The following is a 19,800-nucleotide window of genomic DNA, read 5'->3' on the forward strand; positions in this document are numbered from 1 at the left end:
AAGTAGATGTTTTTCTTTCTCTGTGCGTCAATGGATATTGGCAGTTTAATCTCTGGTTTCTCTGCCGTTGTAAGCCCATCTTGTGGAATTTCTCAGTTCATATACTGCTGAAGCCTTGCTTGAAGGATTGGAGCATTACTTTGCTAGTATGTGAAATGAGCCCAGTTGTACAGTAGGAGTTGATTTTCTTAAAATGATCCATATCTGTTGGTCCCTTAGAAAGTCTTTGTGTAAAAGAAAGTCTCTTTAATAGCATGGGTAATATATAGGTCCTTATGGGTCATTAGTTTAAACTAATGTAGCTCCTTTACTGTATTTGAAAATGAATGTAGAATTAGGAGAAAGCCTTTATTTTCGTTCAAAGTGTTTTAGTATTCTTCCCCTTCTCTTTCACAGAATAATCTCTTTGCCTTTGGGTTCCTGCAGTTTCATTGTGCCTCTTTATATAAAGGATGCATATTTTTTATTAATTCTGAAAAAATTTTGGTCATTATCTAGATATTGCCTTTCCTCATTTTTTCTGGAACTAATTTTACTAGGTATTATTAGACCTTTTTTTTTCATGACCTTTAATGTATATTTTATGTGTAAAAGAAAAAAGATAAAGGGCCAAAAAAAAAAAAAAAAATCATTCCTGTACCATATTCTGTATAGTTTCCTCAGTTGTGTCTTCCAGTTCACTTTTATCTTTAGCCATACCTAATCTGCTGTTTAGTCATTTATTTTTCTTTTTTTAAAAAACAAATTAAATATAATTTGTAGAACTATTGGTTCTCTTAAAATTTTATGTTTTTCATAGTGTCTTATTCTTTCTGCACTGTTTCCATTTCAATTTTAAGAATTTCAGAACCTTTAACATATATTTTAATGTCTTTAATCATTTATGCTGTCTTATTTTCTGAAATTCTTAGACACTAAATTTCCTGAATACTTTTTTTTTTTAATTGTCGTTGTGATGTGCAGTAAGCTTGGGTGGAAGATACACATGTTGGTAACTTTTGCACATTTAGCAGTCCCAATGAAATAGTCATGTAGCAAAATATGTATTGTTAACAGTGTTCTAGATGATGGAGAGCAAAACAGACAAGTTTCTTATTCCAGTGGAGCTTATATTCTGATAACTGGCTGCTTATTAGTTATTAATGATTAATGTTAAAATACAAGGATTAGTAGACCAAGACTCACAGGCCAGATCTGGCCCACAGCCTATAGTCTGTGAATTAGAGTGCGTGTGTGCATGTTCAGTTGGTCAGTCGTGTCTCACTCTTTGCAACCCTATTGACCGTAACTTTTCAGACTCTTCTGTCCATGGAATTTCCCAGGTAAGAATGCTGGAGTGTGTTGCTGTTTCCTCCTCTAGGGGATCTTCCTGAACCAGGGATCAAACCTGGGTCTCCCACATTGCAGACAGATTCTTTACCACTGAGCCATCAGGGAAGCCCATATTAAAGCAGTTAGAATATCAGATTTTAGGTCTGCATGTAACTATAGGATGGTTGTGAGAATTCTGAGACTTTGTAATCCACCTAGGGCTTTTCATGTGGACTCTTTGTGACCTGTGAACTATAGCCCGCTAGCCTCCTCTGTCCATGGGATTCTCGAGGCAGAAATACTGGAGTGGGTTGCCATGCTCTCCTCCAGGGGATCTTACAGACCCAGGAATCAAACCCATGTCTCTTACCATCTCTGCATTGGCAAGTGGGTTCTTTGCCACTAGTGCCACCTGGATACTGAGTGTTAGAGGAGAAGGAAAATGAAAGTTTTGGGGGGCCCTTTAGACTGAATTGGGGCTTCCTGCATAGCTCATTTGGTAAGGAATCTTCCTGCAATGCAGGAGACCCTGATTTGATTCCTGGCTCGGGAAGATCCCCTGGAGAAGGGCTAGACTACCCACTCCAGTATTCTGGCCTGGAGAATTCCATGGACTGTATAGTATAGTCCATGGGTTGCAGAGTCACACAGGACTGACCAACTTTCACTTTCACTTTTAGACTGCATAACAGTAGTACCCTAATCCATGAGATGGTCATAAATGGCTCGAACTTTACTTGTTTACACCTTTTCTCCCAATAATTTGATGTAGGTTACCAAGAATACGAGTAAAATGAAAGAAAATAAAAATTATTTATTACATAAAGAAAAGTAGATGTGCCCTGCATCTGAAATAATTTATATGTTGTATTTTAATTCAACAGATATCTCTAAATTTTCTGGCAGCTTTAATTGTGTACTGTAGGTTTGTAACTGTATGAGAAGAGAATCTTTTACAAATTTACACCCTGTGATACTCCTATGGGGTGACATTCCCCCTGCCCCGACCACCTGCAAGCTACTTTCTAAGTGTAACAGATATTAAGGGCCCTTTCCTAAGGCAATTTAACAATACACTAAATGTTTTTCATGAGTTATCTGCAAAACTGAAAGTACTATTTGTCTTATTGCTGACTGTATATAGCTTTTGATAGTAACCTATTGGTAGCAGAATTGGGAAATTTAAGAATTTGTCTTATGCAAATCTTGCTTTAATGATGAACTTTGAGTTGTCTATTGCTGTGCCTAAATATTTTCTTAAAAAGGAAATTTGAAAATGTTTTAGCACTTAGTCAAGAAATATAGTTGCATTTGCTGGGTTAATTGCCTGTATATTGAGTAAGATAATTTTTTATCTTAGGATTAGCTTTCTACATTTATTAACATATAAAGAAATTTTTATTCCTTTGATTTTGAGATGTTATGATTTTGAGTGTTATCTTGGAATAACATAGTTTGGGTTTGTCTCTTCTGGTTAAGAATTAATATCTATAATTATATTTCCATAATTTATAGTATTTCTATTTCTGCAAAATGAAGTGAAGTGAAAGTTGCTTAGTCGTGTCTGACTCTTTGTGACCCCATGGACTGTAGCCTGCCAGGCTCCTCTGTCTATGGATTCTCCAGGCAACAATACTGGAGTGGGTAGCCATTCCCTTCTCCAGGGTGTCTTCCCAACCCAGGAATCAAACCCAGGTCTCCTGCATTGCAGGCAGATTCTTTACCATCTGAGTCACTAGGGAAGCCCACATTTCTGCAAGTAACACTATAAAAAATTCCTTATATGCAGTGTGGTATGGGAAAGCATTGGATTTGTTGTCAGGTCAATACTTTGTTCAGATCCATTTAACTAGTTCAGACAAGTTACTTTGCTTTCTAAGCTCAGTGATCTTTAATAACCTAGGAACAGAGTTCCTGTAAAGTTCACGTGATACATGGTGAAGAGATTTTGTTGGAGAAAGAGAACTGAAGTGGGAAATTTGAGCATAATAATCCTGTCATTCAGTTCAGTAGTGTCAACTAATTTGCCTGATGTTTTAGGTGTAGCTTCTGGATCCCAGTCTGAAGAACTACTGAAATGTATAAAATATGCAAATGAAGTGAGATATTGAGTATATAGTAATTATCATAATGCCTATCTATGTGTGTGTGTGTGTGCTCAGTTGTGTCTGACTCTTTGAGACCCTGTGGGCTGTAGCTCAGAAGGTTCCTCTGTCCATGGGGTTATCCCAGGAAGAATACTGGAGTGGGTTGCCATTTCCCCCTCCAAAGGGATCTTCCTGAACCCAGGGATCAAACCCACATCTCCTCAGTCTCCTTCATTGGCAGCAGATTATTTACCACTGAGCTACCACCTCAGAAGCCAGATGCCATAAGCAGTCATTTATTTGTTATAGTTATCTGTATATGGAGGGGTGAAATTAAATGGTTAGTCTATAATGGAAATGTCTCAGAATTTTTTTTGGCATGTGCACACTGCTGTGTTTATTTATTTTCGGCTGTGCTGGGTCTTCATTGCTGCACAGGGCCTTTCTCTGGTTGCGGTGAGTGAGGGCCCCTCTCCATTGAGGTGCGCAGGCTTGTCACTGCAGCGACTTCGCTCCTTGCCGAGCACAGGCTCTAGGCACACGGATACGATAGTAGCAGCACATAGGCTTACTAGTTGCCACTGCTCTAGGGCCTGCAGGCTTCAGCATTTGTGGCTCAGAGGCTCATTAGCTGTGTAGTCCCCTTTTCAGCAGTACCTGTGAAACCTGGGGACTTGTTAGAAATGCATATTCTCTGGCTCATCCCAAACCTACTCAATCAGAATAAACTGTAAGGGTTGGACACAGCAGTTTGTTTTAACAAACCATCCAGGTAATTCATCTAGATTTACTCTAAAATCTAAACTTGAACTGGAGATTGAGATGAATGGAAGCTGGATTTATAGTTGTTATTCACCCTTGCTGTTGCTGCTGCTAAGTTGCTTCAGTTATGTCCAACTCTGTGAGACCCCTTAGATGGCAGCCTACCAGGCTTCCCCGTCCCTGGGATTCTCCAGGCAAGAACACTGGAGTGGGTTGCCTTTTCCTTCTCCGTTGCATGAAAGTGAAAAGTGAAAGTGAAGTCACTCAGTCATGTCCGACTCTTCGAGACCCCATGGACTGCAGCCCACCAGGCTCCTCCATCCATGGGATTTTCCAGGCAAGAGTACTGGAGTGGGGTGCCATTGCCTTCTCCAAATTCACCTTTAATTCACCCTTATTCATATATCCTCATTTAGATTTTGAGGTGTTTTAAGAAGCAGTCCATACTTGGTGGATGTTGAACTCTACTTTTGTCTCCCCAGCTCTCTGACTCTGCTGGGTGTTCAGCTTAGCTTCTCAGACTCTCATCTTCTGCAGCTCCAGAAGTTGTATCTTCTGGAGATAGCAGGTGTCTCGGGAAAATGTGAGTCTGGGCTTAGATCTCTGAGTTTCTTGTCAGTTCAGTTCAGTCACTCAATTGTGTCCGGCTCTTTGCGACCCAGTGAACCGCAGCACGCCAGGCCTCTCTGTCCATCACCAACTCCCGGAATTCACCCAAACCCATGTCCATCTAGTCGGTGATGCCATCCAACCATCTCATCCTCTGTCGTCCCCTTCTCCTCCGACCCTCAATCTTTCCCAGCATCAGGGCCTTTTCAAATGAGTCATTTCTTCGCATCAGGTGGCCAGAGTATTGGAGTTTCAGCTTCAACATCAGTCCCTCCAATGAACACCCAGGACTGATCTCCTTTAGGATGGACTGGTTGGATCTCCTTGTAGTCCAAGGGACTCTCAAGAGTCTCCTCCAACACCACAGTTCAAAAGCTGTCACTTAATTCTTCACTGCCTTGGTATCCCCCAGGTGCTTCAAACAGTTTCTTTTTTAAAAAATTTCTCTTTTGTCCAGCGTTTCTAGTTTTCAGAGAGTAGAGGGAAGATTTAGCCACCTGCCTTGTTTGTCACCATCATAAATGAAGGGGTCCAAAGTACATGGCTGTGAAAGACTAAGAAGTAAGAAACTGTCTCAAGGAGGAGAAAGTGTTAAGCAGTGTGTTTAAAATAGACCTTTTGGGGGTTTTGTAATATACATATGCCTGAACACAAAAACAGTCCTGGCACAATGAACTCCTCACAAAAAGACTTTTTTGGTGGGAAAAATTTTTTTTTTTTTTTTTTTTTTTTAGGGAATTTTTAGGTTTCTATGGAAATGATTGGTGAAGAGAAGGTTATCTTCTTATGACTATTTTCTTATTAAAAAAAAGTAAAAATACTAGACTGCTGTTTCAAAAACAATATTAAAGTAGATAAGAGTGATTTTTAAAAGATGTTGTTTTGGGCAAGCTAGTACTAAGAACTTGGGACTTTTTTCTTAACTGTAAAGTGATGGTTATTGGTATATTTGTATTAATGTTTTAAAGTATTAAGATATGAAGACTTTATCTCAGTTTCTGTGTTTATCTAGAAACTTTGATGCTAAAACCATAGTCCTTGTACAGTGACAGCTAACTGTTGTCCTGTCCTACAGGCGCATCGGGGCCTGTTACACAGGGGAAATGTTTATATTTTGCTTTCAAGAAAGAGCTATCTTAAGATGCTCCACCCTCATACCTTTTGTTTTTCTCATAATTTTCTCAAATATCTTCGGTGATGCTGAAATGAAAAGCAAATAATATGATAAATACCCATGTTCCTACATATTTGTGTTGTGCTTAAGGGAAAAAAAAGCACTGTAGTTGAAATACTCTTAAGTCTGTGCCACTCCCACCTTCCCCCATTTCCAATAGCTGGTATATTTTTCCTACTTTTTAAAATAAATGGATTTTCAAATATTTGTTGATAAGTTATCTTATTTTGTTGTTTATTGACTCTAACATCTATGGATCTTTTTACAGTTAAATCGTCAGTCTGAAAGTGTTGCTACTAGTTCTGTTGATTCCTGGAAGACATGTGGAAGACGAAACAAGACCGAAAGTTTCAAACCTTTGAAAGGCAACGCAATTGGACTTAACATGTTGAGCAACAATAAGAAATTGAGGTATAGGCACTTTACTGTACATCCCTACAGAAAAGATAAACGGTTTAACACCAGAAACTAATTGGCCACGTTTGGTCAGTTGGCCCAACCTGTACCTTTTGTTTTCAGTTTGTCAGTAGAGCCAAGAGGTAGAATGGCCTTAGTGTATGAATTCTTTGCTTTGAATTTTGGGAATCGGATGGATTGCAGTGATTTCTTGGTTTGGAATAAAAATATTGCAAGGAAAATTTTGGTACACAAGGATTTCATAAAATGAACTTGCTTTCAAACAGCAAAATCTTGGTCATAAAATTAAAAGTCATATCTCCATTGAGAAATACTTACCAGGATTACCTCAGTGTTGTTGTAGTCAGTCACTAAGTTGTGTCCAACACTTTGCCACCTCATGGACTACAGATTACCATGCTTCCCTGTCCTTCACCATCTCCTGGAGTTTGCTCACACTCATGTCCATTGAGTCAGAGATGCCATCCGTTCATCTCATCCTCTGTTGCCCCCTTCTCCTCCTGCCTTCAGTCTTTCCCAGCATCAGGGTCTTTTCCAGTGAGTTGGCTCCTCGCATCCAGTGGCCAAAGTATTGGAGCTTCAGCTTCAGCATCAGTCCTTCCAGTGAATTTTCAGAGTTGATTTCCTTTAGGGTTGACTGGTTTGATCTCCTTGCTGTCTGAGGGACTCTTATGTATACTTCCTTATTTTCCCTTGTATTTGGAAGGATTCCATATATAAAACAGATAAATTCCATTTTGGTTTTGAAGAATGCAAATATTTTTTCCCAAATAGTTACCTATTAATTTTACTTAAACAGCCTTTCATTGACCTGAAAGCTTTCATCTTCATATTAGTAAATCAGCTTTTACCTTCTGATTCATGCTATTTGGATCTTCTAAAAAAAATAACTCCTCACTCTTAAGTCATAAAGATACTTAAGTATACATAAAGATCAGTCAGTCGGTTCAGTCACTCTGTCGTGTCCAACTCTTTGTGACCCCATGGACTACAGCATGCCAGGCCTCCCTCTCCATCTCCAACTCCCGGAGTTTACTCAAACTCATGTCCATTGAGTCAGTGATGCCATCCAACCATCTCAATCTCTATCATCCCCTTCTCCTCCTGCCTTCAATCTTTTCCAACATCAGGGTCTTTTCCAGTGAGTCAATTGTTTACATCAGGTGGCCAAAGTATTGGAGTGTCAGCTTCAGCATCAGTCCTTCCAATGAATATTCAGGACTGATTTCATTTAGGATGGACTGGTTGGATCTCCTTGTAGTCCAAGGGACTCTCAAGAGTCTTCTCCAACACCACAGTTCAAAAGCATCAATTCTTCGGTGCTCAGCCTTCTTTATGGTCCACCTCTCACATCCATACATGACCACAGGAAAAACCATAGCCTTGACTGGATGAAGCTTTGTCAGTGATGTGCCATCTCTGCTTTTTAATATGCTGTCTAAATTTGCCATAGCTTTTCTTCCAAGGAGCAAGCATCTTTTAATTTCATGGCTAGTGTCACCATCCACAGTGATTTTGGAACCCAAGAAAATAAAGTCTGGGCTGTTCCCCTTTCTTCTCCCATCTATTTGCCATGAAGTGATGGGAGCAGATGCCATAATCTTAATTTTCTGAATGTTGAGTTTTAAGCCAGCTTTTCACCCTCCTCTTTCACCTTCATCAAGAGTCTCTTTCATTCCTCTTTGCTTTCTGCCATTAGGGTGGTGTCTGAGGTTATTGATATTTCTCTCAGCAATGTTGATTCCAACTTGTGCTTTCATCCAGCTCAGCATTTTGCTTGATGGACTCTGCATTTACGTTAAATAAGCAGGGTGACAATACACAGCCTTGACGTATTCCTTTGCTAATTTTGAACCAGTCCATTGTTCCATGTCTGGTTCTATCTGTTGTTCCTTGACCTGCATACAGGTTTCTCAGGAGGTAGATAAGGGGGTCTGGTATTCCCATCTCTTGACCAATTTTCTACAGTTTGTTGTGATCCACACAGTCAAAGCTTTAGAGTAGTCAGTGAAGCAGAAGTAGGTGTTTTTCTGAAATTTTCTTGCTTTTTCTGTGATCCAGCAGTTGTTGGCAGTTTGTGATCTCTGGTTCCTCTGCCTTTTCTACATCCAGCTTATACATCTGGGAGTTCTTGGTTCACGTACTGTTGAAGCCTAGCTTGAAGGATTTTTAGCCTTACCTTGCTAGTGTGTGAAATGAGTGCAGTTGTATGGTAGTTTGAACATTCTTTGGTATTGCCCTTCTTTGGGATTGGAATAAAACTGACCTTTTCCTGTCCTGTGGCCACTGCTGAGTTTTCTAAATTTGCTGGCATGTTGAATGCAGCACTTTCATAGCATCATCTTTTAGGATTTGAAATAGCTCAACTGGAATTCTATCATCTCCACTAGGTTTGTTCTTAGTAATGCTTCCTAAGACTCACTTGACTTTTACACTCCTGGATGTCTGGCTCTAGGTGAGTGATCACACCATCGTGCTTATCTTTGTTATTAAGACCTTTCTTGTACAGTTCTTCTGTGTATTGTTGCCACGTCTTCTTAGTCTTAATCTCTTCTGCTTCTATTAGATCCTTACCGTTTTTGTCCTTTATTGAGCCCATCTTTGCATGAGCTGTTCCTTTGGTATCTCTAATTTTCTTGAAAACATCTCTAGTCTTTCTCATTCTATTGTTTTCCTCTGTTTCTTTGCATTGTTCACTTAAGAAGGCTTTCTTATCTCTCAGACTCTGCATTCAGTTGGGTATATCTTTTCCTTCATTTTTTTGCCTTTTTCTTCTCCTTTCTCATGTATTTGCAAGGCCTCCTCAGAAAACCATCTTGTCTTCTTGTATTTCTTTTTTGTGGGCATGGTTTTGGTTGCCACAGTGTTATTAACCTCTGTCCATAGTTCTTAAGGTCCTCTATCAGATCTAATCTGTTGAATCTGTTTGTCACTTCCACTGTGTAATCGTAAGGGATTTGACTTAGATCATACCTGAATGACCTAGTGGTTTTCTCTATCTACTTTCTTTAAGTCTGAATTTTGCAATAAAGGAGTGCATGATCTGAGCCACAGTCAGCTCCAGATCTTGTTTTTGCTATTAAATAGAGTTTCTCCATCTTCGGCTACAAAGAATAAAATCAGTCTGATTTTGGTATTGACCATCTGGTGATGTCCACGTGTAAAGTCTTCTCTTGTGTTGTTTGAAGAGTATATTTGCTATGACCAATGAGTTCTCTTGGCAAAACTTTCAATGAGAGACTCCTTTTATTTTCTTTTTTTTTCCCTTAAGATTTCTTATTCCACTTTTCATCTAGATATCATTCATCTTTCCTAGTTGTAATAGTGAACCACTGTTACTGATATGATTGGTCTATTGCATATCCCAGAAATAGGATTGAAATCACTGTTTTATTTTTACTTTCTCAGTTTATAGTCAATTGAGAAACATAAAGGCTAACTAATTTTCAAGTCAGTGGAGAGTCAAAAGTAGAATTTAGCACTTTTAATTTTTTTAATAATTAACACTTATTATTATTTTGGCACATAGGAAAGCTTTGTATATTCATAGTATATAGTTTAAAAGCTTTTTTCCCTCAATGGATATTCCTAAATAGAGAATAAGAAGAAATATATCTGGATTAATTTACAGGAAATATTACAGTGTGAAATATACATTTAGGATTCCTCATTTCTGTTCTAACGTTCTACTCTTTACCTTCTTTAATAAACTGAATTGGAAACATTTTGGAGACAAATTCAGAAAGTGGAAACTTTGGAAAACTTAACATGGGCAGTGGGTTTATGTATAAAAAAGTTCTTATAAGTGATTAAGTTTTTTGTGTGTGTCCTCAGATTTTAAAGGATGTATTTTTCTTACGTATATATGATTTTCCCATTTACTTTATTCTTTGTTTCTTGACTCTGCAGTGAAAATACACAAAATACATCATTATGCTCTGGAACTGTAAGACGTTTTCCTCATGCTAATGCACAGATAGCAGTAGTAAAAACAGCAGCCCAAAGGTAAGGATTCTAATTACCATTGTTTAATATATAGTCCATGAGGTGGCTAAGAGTTGGACACGACTGAGCGACTTCACTTTGACTTTTCACTTTCATGCATTGGAGAAGGCAGTGGCAACCCACTCCAGTGTTCTTGCCTGGAGAATCCCAGGGATGGCGGAGCCTGGTGGGCTGCCGTCTATGGGGTCGCACAGAGTCGGACACTATTGAAGCGACTGAGCAGCAGCAGCAGTATATACTTGTCATCCTCTTTAATAAGAGTTGGTCACTGCCTTTTTTTAAAAGAACATTTTTCCTTACTTTCTAGAACTTCCCTGCTTCCATTGTCTCTAAAGAGAGACTCGTGTTTCTGATATAATTCATGCCCTACAATTTTATTATTTTATACCTACTTTTAAATAAATCGCAGTCTATAAATAGAGGTATTTTAAGTAAAAGCCATTCTGTTGGATTATATTCCTGTTAAATTAAGCTGATTTGTACATTTAACAGAGAAGTCTTCAGCTGGTAGTTTAGTTCTGATGAGTAAAACTATAGTTATTACTTTACTTTCTTTGTAAGGTTTATAGGATTTCATAGTATCAAAGTAAATCACATTGTTAGTTTTAAATGAGAAATTTCTGTGTTTTCATAAATATGACTGTTCTCATTGACCATGCAAGTACTACTTGAATCTTGAAATAGTGCAAGGGATAGTGTGATAGTTGATGTTCTTAAATGCTTTTGAGGTTTTTCATAACCATTTTTGGATGGTAATGAAGTTTCAGTTGAATTTCAGTTCTTAGTCAATTTCAGCTGACAAACAAATTTTTAGGCTCCAACAATTACAAAATAATTTATCTCTTTATTTCTTGCATTTTGAATAGTTGCATTAAATTTTTATAGCTAGTAAAACTTAAAGGTTTTTTTTAACATGTGCTAGATGTTCATTTTAAAATATGTACTAGATGTTTTTCTTCAGTTTTTAGACTCCTGATCTAGACTGCTCTTCATTGAGAAAATGTGTCCTGACTCTTACCCTTGCTATATTTGCTATAACATACAGTTTCAACTTAAAAACCTTAAAATTTTGTCATACTTTAGCACAATAAGAAAATCTTTTCTTTGCCTAAATATTTTTCATAGTTTTAATGTAAGATGTTTTAGAAATTCAGCTAAAAAAAATGGACAAATTACTATACATACCAAAAAATTGACTTGCCTTACACAACAAGCTCTGCGGCCTACATGTAGCACAAGGTGAGAAGAAACAATAAAAGGAAAGTAATTAAGGCAAAGGAAGAAGTTTAGAAGGATAGACACATTGTTTCTCATATACTGATCACATTGATAGAATTCATCACTGTGAAAATCTACTTTGTATTCTGAAAATGAGGTGTTAAGTTGAAATACTAATTTATAATCAAGTGATATATTCTACAACCAAAATTATTACTGGTTTAGAAGTTACCTATTAGTTTAGAATTATTTACACTATGCCTTATTCTCCCCATTTCACCTTTCTTCATTGGTAATGTTAAAAATTGATTTCAGTTTGGGAATTGGCTTGTGTTTTTTTTAGTTCTGTGTCATGGCCCCTCTTATACCTTTGCCATGTATAAGGTATACATTACCTTCTACATTCGCCTCTGTATAAAAAATTAGTTTCTGTTAATAGGAGTGGTATTTATTAGTAAAATAATGTTTTAGAACAATAAAAAACCTGATTTAATTTGTATTTAAAAAACAATCCTGAGTGAAAATACAAGTGAAGGACAAGTAGGGGCATTAAGGAAGACGGTGAAGTGCCATGTCTACAGGACAGATTCTCCTTATGTTTGTCTCTCATAGAATAAATATTTCTTAGTGCTACTGCAGTGTGACTGTCATTAAAAAGATTTTGACTTGCAAACACCAGTCATTGAGAGTTTTCCCAATTTCCTTCCTTCAAAAGTTTTGAGTGATTTTATGCTACATACCTATGGCTCAGTGGGTAAAGAATCCACCTGCAGCGCAGGAGACACAGGGGATGCAGGTTCATTCCCTGGGCTGGGAAGATCCCCTGGAGGAGAAAATGGCAACCCACTCCAGTATTCTTGCCTGGAAAATCCCATGGACAGAGGAGCTTGGTGGGCTAGAGTCCAAAGGGTTGCAAAGAGTGGAACATGATTAAGCATGCAGGATGCTACATACATGTACCTACATACATAGGTTCAGAGTAGTCAGAGATGAGTATGACAGTTTTTCCCTCGAAGCTCAAGTTTGGTTAGGGTAAAAGACAGAGTAACAAGTAAGCAAATGTTTACCTGCTGAGTACAGTGTAGCAACATGCAAAGTATGTGTAGTACTATTTATAGCAGTGAAAAATTCACAAAGGAAGTATTAAAGAAGCTTTTGAGTGTTTTAGCTGTAAGAGAACACTCCATGGGGTAGGAACCACATCTTCAGTGGACATGAAAAAAACCTTCACCCAAGATGATAGCTAGCGAACTTTTGGTTTTAATTAGTGTAATGTTGGCACAATTGTCAGGCCTCAGATGTGTAAAAGCACACTGGCTTTTACAGTTTCACCTAATTTTTCTTATTTTCTCACCTCTGCATTTGAAATTAAAGACAATATCACTACTTGGTAATTCACACACATAATCGATGCCTCCTGGAGTGAGTGGTGTACCTTGTCTTGTAAGTAAGTCAAACCTGCATTTTGAATAATTTGTAAGATATTGAAATAAGTACATCACACCTTTTTAATCTAAAAGAAAGGAGTGTTGAAGTATCAGATCAGATTATCTACTATTTGGAGGATATTATGAGTGCAGCCTGGTTTCTTACTGCTATTCCAAATGTTAATTCACATTTAAAACGTAGGTTGTTTATATACTAATAGTGATGGAGATAGTATAGAAAAAAATGCAGAAAATTAAAAATTTTTATAATTATACAATCTCTATTCCTAACTTTAACCAGACTTGGAAAAAGAGCTTATTTATTGATTTATGTTTTGTTTACATTTTCGCCTTTTTTTTTTTTTTTTAAGGCTAGATAGAAAGACTTAAAAGGACTCTAGGGGAACATGAATGTTTACAAAACCATATATAATTCATAAATGGGGAAGTGGGCTCCTGGAATAAGCAAGATTTCAGTATTAATGAAAAGTACCACTTTGACCAAATAGAAGTCCAAAATCAAGTCATAGATAGCAGAATCAATCAGCTTGTTTTCTTTTTAAATTTTAAGAGCAGTAGTAGTCCAAAAGGAACATTAAATCAACAGTTTTACGAAGTCTTACATTACCAGTAATGGCTTCCTGTCTCATTTTTTAAAAGCTTTATTACTTCTTTTATTCTTTCTTTCTCTCTGTCTTTCTTTCAATATATAAGCTCTTCTACAGCAGGGCTTGATAATAAACACATATTAGGGTGAGGAGTATTAGAAAACTACCATAACTCATAAGTTAAATATCATAGAAAATGCATTTTTTTCAAGTGTAAGAGATGTGAACATGAATGTATATATTTTTGGGTTTTGTTTTCTTCCTAACTCCTTTGGTTTATTGGAAAGAACCAAGCCCATTTCTACTGTGTCTTCTACCTCTTTCTTTTACTGTCTGTGGTACTGAACTCTTTTCACAACAGTGAGAACTCTGGGCACAACAGTATTAAGTAGGAAATGACTAGATTAGGTATTAATGCCTAAGTTTTGGTTTTCATTTTACTTTTCCTAAAAATGCAACACCATAAGAAATAAATACAAAAGGACAGACAGATTGAGCTTTTATGTTTATATTTTGTTTCACTTTAATAGGTTTATGACAGATAATTTTCCTTCATTTTTCTGTCATTTGTCCAATATAAATTTATCTTACACAGATTATCACATTTTTTAAATAACAAAAGTACAATTTCAAATATGGTATTCATGTAAGTTTGTAATAATTCTTTTCCTTATCGTTAAATTTTTTTTAAAGAGATAAGTGTTTCTTTTCAATGTTGTTTATGTAAAACCAACTTACCATATTATTTTTTCTTAATTTGCTAGGACTGAATGGATATTTTACATGTATGCTTCACATGATAGGAATTCAGGAGTTAATATGGGGACTCAGAGATTTTTGTTAACTATGTTTTGCTTACAGTTCTGAATATTTAGTTTTCTTTGTAATAGGAATAATTGCAGAATGTGACTCTTATTCTAAATTGAGGGTTTTATAAAAACCCTTGAGTAATTGATGTTGATAGCTTTTTAAATTTTCCATGAACTGTGGAAAAGGTTGGACCTTTTATACTTTGGACTTTTGATTAGAGGCCACGATTTTAAGTCCCAGGATTTTTTCTAGTGTCTCCAGCCATATAGTATACTTGTATTTAATATAAAGCTTTTGTGGAAAAGTTTCAACCTTAAATTTTTATTTTCTTTTTTTTGCTCAGAAGCAAATACAGTCGGACTTCTGTATCTGGAGGTTGCACATCTGTGGATACAACCAACCACAGATTAAAAAATATTCAAGGAAAAAATTCCAGACAGTTCAAAAAACCAAAACTTGAATTTGCTGGTGCTTGCAACTGTTTATATAACATTTACATTGTATTAGGTACTATAAGTAATTTAGAAGTGATTTGCTGTGTATGGGAGGAAACACCATACCCTTTTATGTAAGGGACATGAGCACCCACTGTTTTGGTATCTGCATGGGGTCCTAGAACCCATCCCATACAGATAACCAAGGGACTACTGGAATCACTCCTGATAACAGAATTGGGACCTCTAAAAATTGTATAGCTTTTAGAAAATTGTTTTGTTCCTTGGAGACTATTGCTGTAACCACTCTAAATAACACATGTCCTAAAATGTTGTATCATTAAATAAAGCTCTTTTAAGTATTTTTTTATTTTTATACATCCTTTTTTCTTCTTTAAATATGTTTAGATATGAATGAATTTCTGTACTGACAAAAATTGAAAACCAATTTACATATCTGAGAGGATTGAAAGCACTAGTATATAACATATGTGATGTATTTAAAACAAGTAAATCATAGTTTTGCCTTATTGACTGCACTTACTAAAACTATAGTGATATATCAAAAATGAGGTCTTGCCTCTTACATTTTTTTTCTTTTTCATGTTTTAAGCAGTCTGGACCAAAAGGAAAGGTAAGCTTAATATTGATGAAATTAGAGCATGGATACAACAATAAAATATCATATTATTTATATGCTTTGAAAAATCACTGAATTAGAGTTCATCATTAAGCTTATTAATTATTTTAATAAAAGGAAACATAGCAAACATGATATTTGATTTACGTGAGTAATATTTCACCATAATTCTCAACAAACATTTTTCCATGAATGATTATTATATATTTATGCTGATGTGTAACTACTTTAAATAAAGTATTTCAGGATCTTAGTAGTAAAATTATTTTCAGTTATGTAATATAAATATTTCTTGTATTTTAGTGATAATATTTTTGCTTAATGCTTTATTAGAGTGAGGTGAAAAATTGAGTAGAATACCTTAAGCTTGGAGTTAAAACTCTATTCTGACCCAGAATTTTATGACAGAATTTTATGATCCTTCTTTGTTCCCTTTGTAATAATTCTAGCAGACACATCATCCTTTAGCAGAAATGTTGAGTAATGTAATGAAAATAACATAGAAACAAGTTTTTAAGAACACATTTCTTTGAATAGTGAAATGATTGTAGTTGTTTTGAAGCAAATACCCTTAAGAACAGCTCTCTCCTCAGTGTGTATATGTGGAAATTTTTGTGCATGTGCGTATCTTTTTTTCTTGCTTCCCTGAATCTCAGGAACCTTTTATGAATTCTCCCCTCCCAAAACAGGTAAACAACCCTTGTATTAAGCCAATACTTTTGTGCCATTGGTGACGGTCAAAAGAAGGGACATTCTATACTTATATTTAATTGTGTGACTTTGACTCTATACTTTTGTTTAAAGGTGTAGAGGAAGCAAAGAGGACAACTTACAGTGTTTTATACAATGCTGTATATTCCATCTTACTTCATGAACACCAAGTTTCTGAGCTATAAAGGTGATTCTGTCAGCAAAAGATTTAGGCATATTATTTTATAATTCTGAAATACATCACAGTTCGTATATGTTTTAAATGAATGGGTTGTGCAGATATTTTATTACCTATCTCCTGGAAAAGAAATTTTATTCTATTTCTCTTTGAGTAAATTATTATTTCTTGTAAGATATAGATTTTATGTCTTTAAAATTTTTAACTCATAAGTGACTCATTTTGGAGAGAAGACCATTAATAAGATGTTTTTAATAAAATTGCTGAAGAATATAGATTAAATAACTATACAGTCACACATGAACCAGACTGTTGTTTTATAGAAATAAGCATTCCTTCCTGTGTGTTATAGTAGATGAAATGCAGGTATTGTTATCGTATCAGAATAATATAGAGCTTAGACTGTTCTCTTTCTCCCAATAGCTTTGGAGGGTTAAACTGATTTTTTCCCCCACTGTTTTGGCTTCTTAGGCATATTTCTGTTGTGGAAATTTATTCACTGATACATTCAACAAATGTTGTAGTGACTCTATGTGCCAAGGCACTCTTCTAGGAGCAGACAGAAATCCCTACCCTCTTGGAGCTTATAGTCTTGTTGGAATAATACTGGAATAGAAATCAAAAGGTATAGAATTAAGTAACCAGTGTTACCATATAAGTTACTCTAAAATGGGAATAATGATATTTGCCCAATTTTGAAGGAGATTTGTGAAGAACAAATGAGATAATTATTTGAAAGTGACATATAGTTTGTGAAGTTTGAAATATCTGTAATAGATACTGAAATTCTTTGTCTTTTGTACCGACATTACTGTCAGGGACTAGCATAACGTAGCAGGTATTTATAAAATACATAAATACACTGGAGTGCTTTATTTAGCACCTTTGTTACTGTTAGGTTCAATTTAGTCCGTTAATCCTTTGGATTCTTACCTAAAATTATTTTATCTTTGTCAGAGTTAAGCGTAGAAATTTTCTGTCAGTAGATTTTACTCTGGACCTTTTTTTTCCACATAAGCCTTTCCCGCTCTCTTCTTACAAGCAGTGTCACATCTTTTTTTCTGACCTTTGAAGAGCAATAGAAAATCTTTTATCTTTATCCCTTAACATATGGAGGACTACAAATCGCTGAACTAAATGATTGCTTTACAAGAGGATAGCTTATCTAATAAACTGAAAGATAGGGAGTTGTGGAAGGTTAAACTATATACTGGGCACAATGAGGTATATTTTAGGTTTAAAACCAAGCTGGAATAAATAATAAACGATGATTCTAAGGTCCAGAGCTTTCAAACTTAAAAAAAATTGCTGCCATTTTTCTTTGTTGTGAATGACATTGGTGACTTAAGTGACTTCTTTTCTGACTCTTGGACAGTGGGTTATGAATACAGTGTACGTGCTGGCTCCAGCAACCTGGAATACTTAATCTGGTATTAGAACTGCCCCCCCGCCCCCCCCTCCCCGTAAATAGACTGTGACCCATTATGAAATGAGCACATAGTAATTTCAAAAGTTTAAAAAATATTTTATTATAAATAGTATGTTCATATTATATAGAATTTTGAAATAACAGAACAGTACAAAGGTGAAAAGAATGTAGTAAAAGAATATATGTGAAACACTAGACATGTTTACTTAAATATGGGGTTTGTTTGAAAAGACAACTGTTATAATGAAATATTTTATAATTTTTAAGTTCTTAAAATAGAAAATACATCATTAGCATCTTTATACATTTCTTTTACAATATTTTTTCCTGTGTCCTTTAAATATATCTAACAGGGAGTCATAGTAAAAACACAGCTGCATATTCTGAATTTTGGCTTCTAAAAATGATTTTTAAATCCCATGGACAGAGGAGCCTGATAGGCTGCAGTCCATGGGGTCATGACACAACTGAGCGACTTCACTTTCACTTTTCACTTTTCATGCATTGAAGAAGGAAATGGCAATTCTCCAGTATTCTTGTCTGGAGAATCCCAGGGACAGAGGAGCCTAGTGGGCTGCCGTCTGTGGGGTCACACAGAGTCGGACACAACTGAAGTGACGTAGCAGCAGTAGCAGTAGCAAAAGTGATTTTTAATGATCACATAATAGCTTGTCCTACATATATACATAATTTATTTACCCATTAGCCCATGTCTGGTTGTTTTTCACTGTTACATATGATACATTAATGAACAACTTTGTATATAAATTTCTAAATATGTCTCTTAAGATAAATCTCTGGGAAGGATTCTTTACAACTATTTTTAATGCTCTTGATAGGTACTTCCAAATTGTTTTGCAGACAAGTAGTACCAGTTTATATTAGCCTTATAAAATACTATCTTGATTTCTGAGAAATAAGAGTATAGCAGGATACTAGATTGTAAGACTAATAATAATTAAGTTTTTTTAATTCACTCATCAGTTGAAGTATATATTGAAAAGATCAAAATGTCATTCATAGTAGAAACTAAAATATTCAATAATAAAATTAATGATGTATAGCTCCTTTATAAATATACCTATAGAAACTGATTTGAGGCATATATTTGGTTCCTGGTTGGTTATTTGATAGAGTTGATCCTTAAGATAAATTTAATGGAGTTTTAGTCAGAAATCCTGTTGACTTTGTTACTTTAGGAAATGTGACCAATTGACTTGTTTCGAAGAGTAAATATTGGCGAAGAGCAACAGTCTTAATTTTGTAAAAAGAGTAAATGAGGGAAGAGAAGAATGACATGCCTTGCCACATAATAAAGCATACTGTGAGGAAAACAGTGGTTGAATATGGAAACATTAGAAAAGGTCTAAAAAAGGAAGTAGGACAGTAAACAGACTAGAGAATCCAGGTGTGTTGAACATCAATAAATGTTAAGTTTACCATGCCTGAATTATATTATTTTCACATAGGCTAATATTTTGAATTCCTTTATGGTGGCTGCATGGTAGCCAGTGGTTGAGTTTTGACATTGTCATCCTTGTACTGCAATATTTAGATAATTGTTTGACCTGATAAATACACTTCCAATTACATACTGCCTTTTAGTTATATACATTTATTCTTTCCAACTATTTATCAAGTGCCTGCTATGTTCTAGGCATAAGAATACAGTGATGAACAAAACAGGCAAGACCTCTGTTCTCCCGTAGTTTACATTTTGATGGGCAAAAACTGATAATGAATAAGTAAAGCACCTAATAAGTTCTGTGTTTAAAAGTACAATTGGATGATGTGATATAATGTGACAATATGGCTTCTTTAGATGTTCAGAGAAACTCCACTACAAAGCTAACATTTAACCAAGGGCTGAATGTAGACTCAGATACAGTGATCATAGAGATGGCTTCTTCAGATAGGAAAGAGGTGGTGCTAAGATAGTAATGCTGGCATGCGTATGGTATGTTCAGAGAAAGAAAGAAG

General features: G+C 35.7%; 1 protein-coding gene across 7 annotated transcripts in view; it reads left to right on the forward strand.

The window, feature by feature from the left end:
• SENP6 (SUMO specific peptidase 6) overlaps window positions 1-19,800 on the forward strand; it is a 127,549-nt gene that overhangs the window by 40,730 nt on the left and 67,019 nt on the right. For 3 of the 7 annotated variants that reach the window (XM_040239059.1, XM_040239063.1, XM_040239062.1), the window contains 3 exons: window positions 6,212-6,354; window positions 10,270-10,365; window positions 15,476-15,496. In XM_040239059.1, coding sequence (XP_040094993.1) covers window positions 6,212-6,354; window positions 10,270-10,365; window positions 15,476-15,496 — 260 coding nt within the window. The remainder of the gene's footprint in view (window positions 1-6,211; window positions 6,355-10,269; window positions 10,366-15,475; window positions 15,497-19,800) is intronic. The other 4 variants (XM_040239065.1, XM_040239061.1, XM_040239066.1 and 1 more) reach the window with 2 other exon arrangements.

The sequence above is a fragment of the Oryx dammah genome, unplaced genomic scaffold (genome assembly GCF_014754425.2).
Source record: "Oryx dammah isolate SB20612 unplaced genomic scaffold, SCBI_Odam_1.1 HiC_scaffold_4, whole genome shotgun sequence".
Taxonomy (NCBI): domain Eukaryota; kingdom Metazoa; phylum Chordata; class Mammalia; order Artiodactyla; family Bovidae; genus Oryx; species Oryx dammah.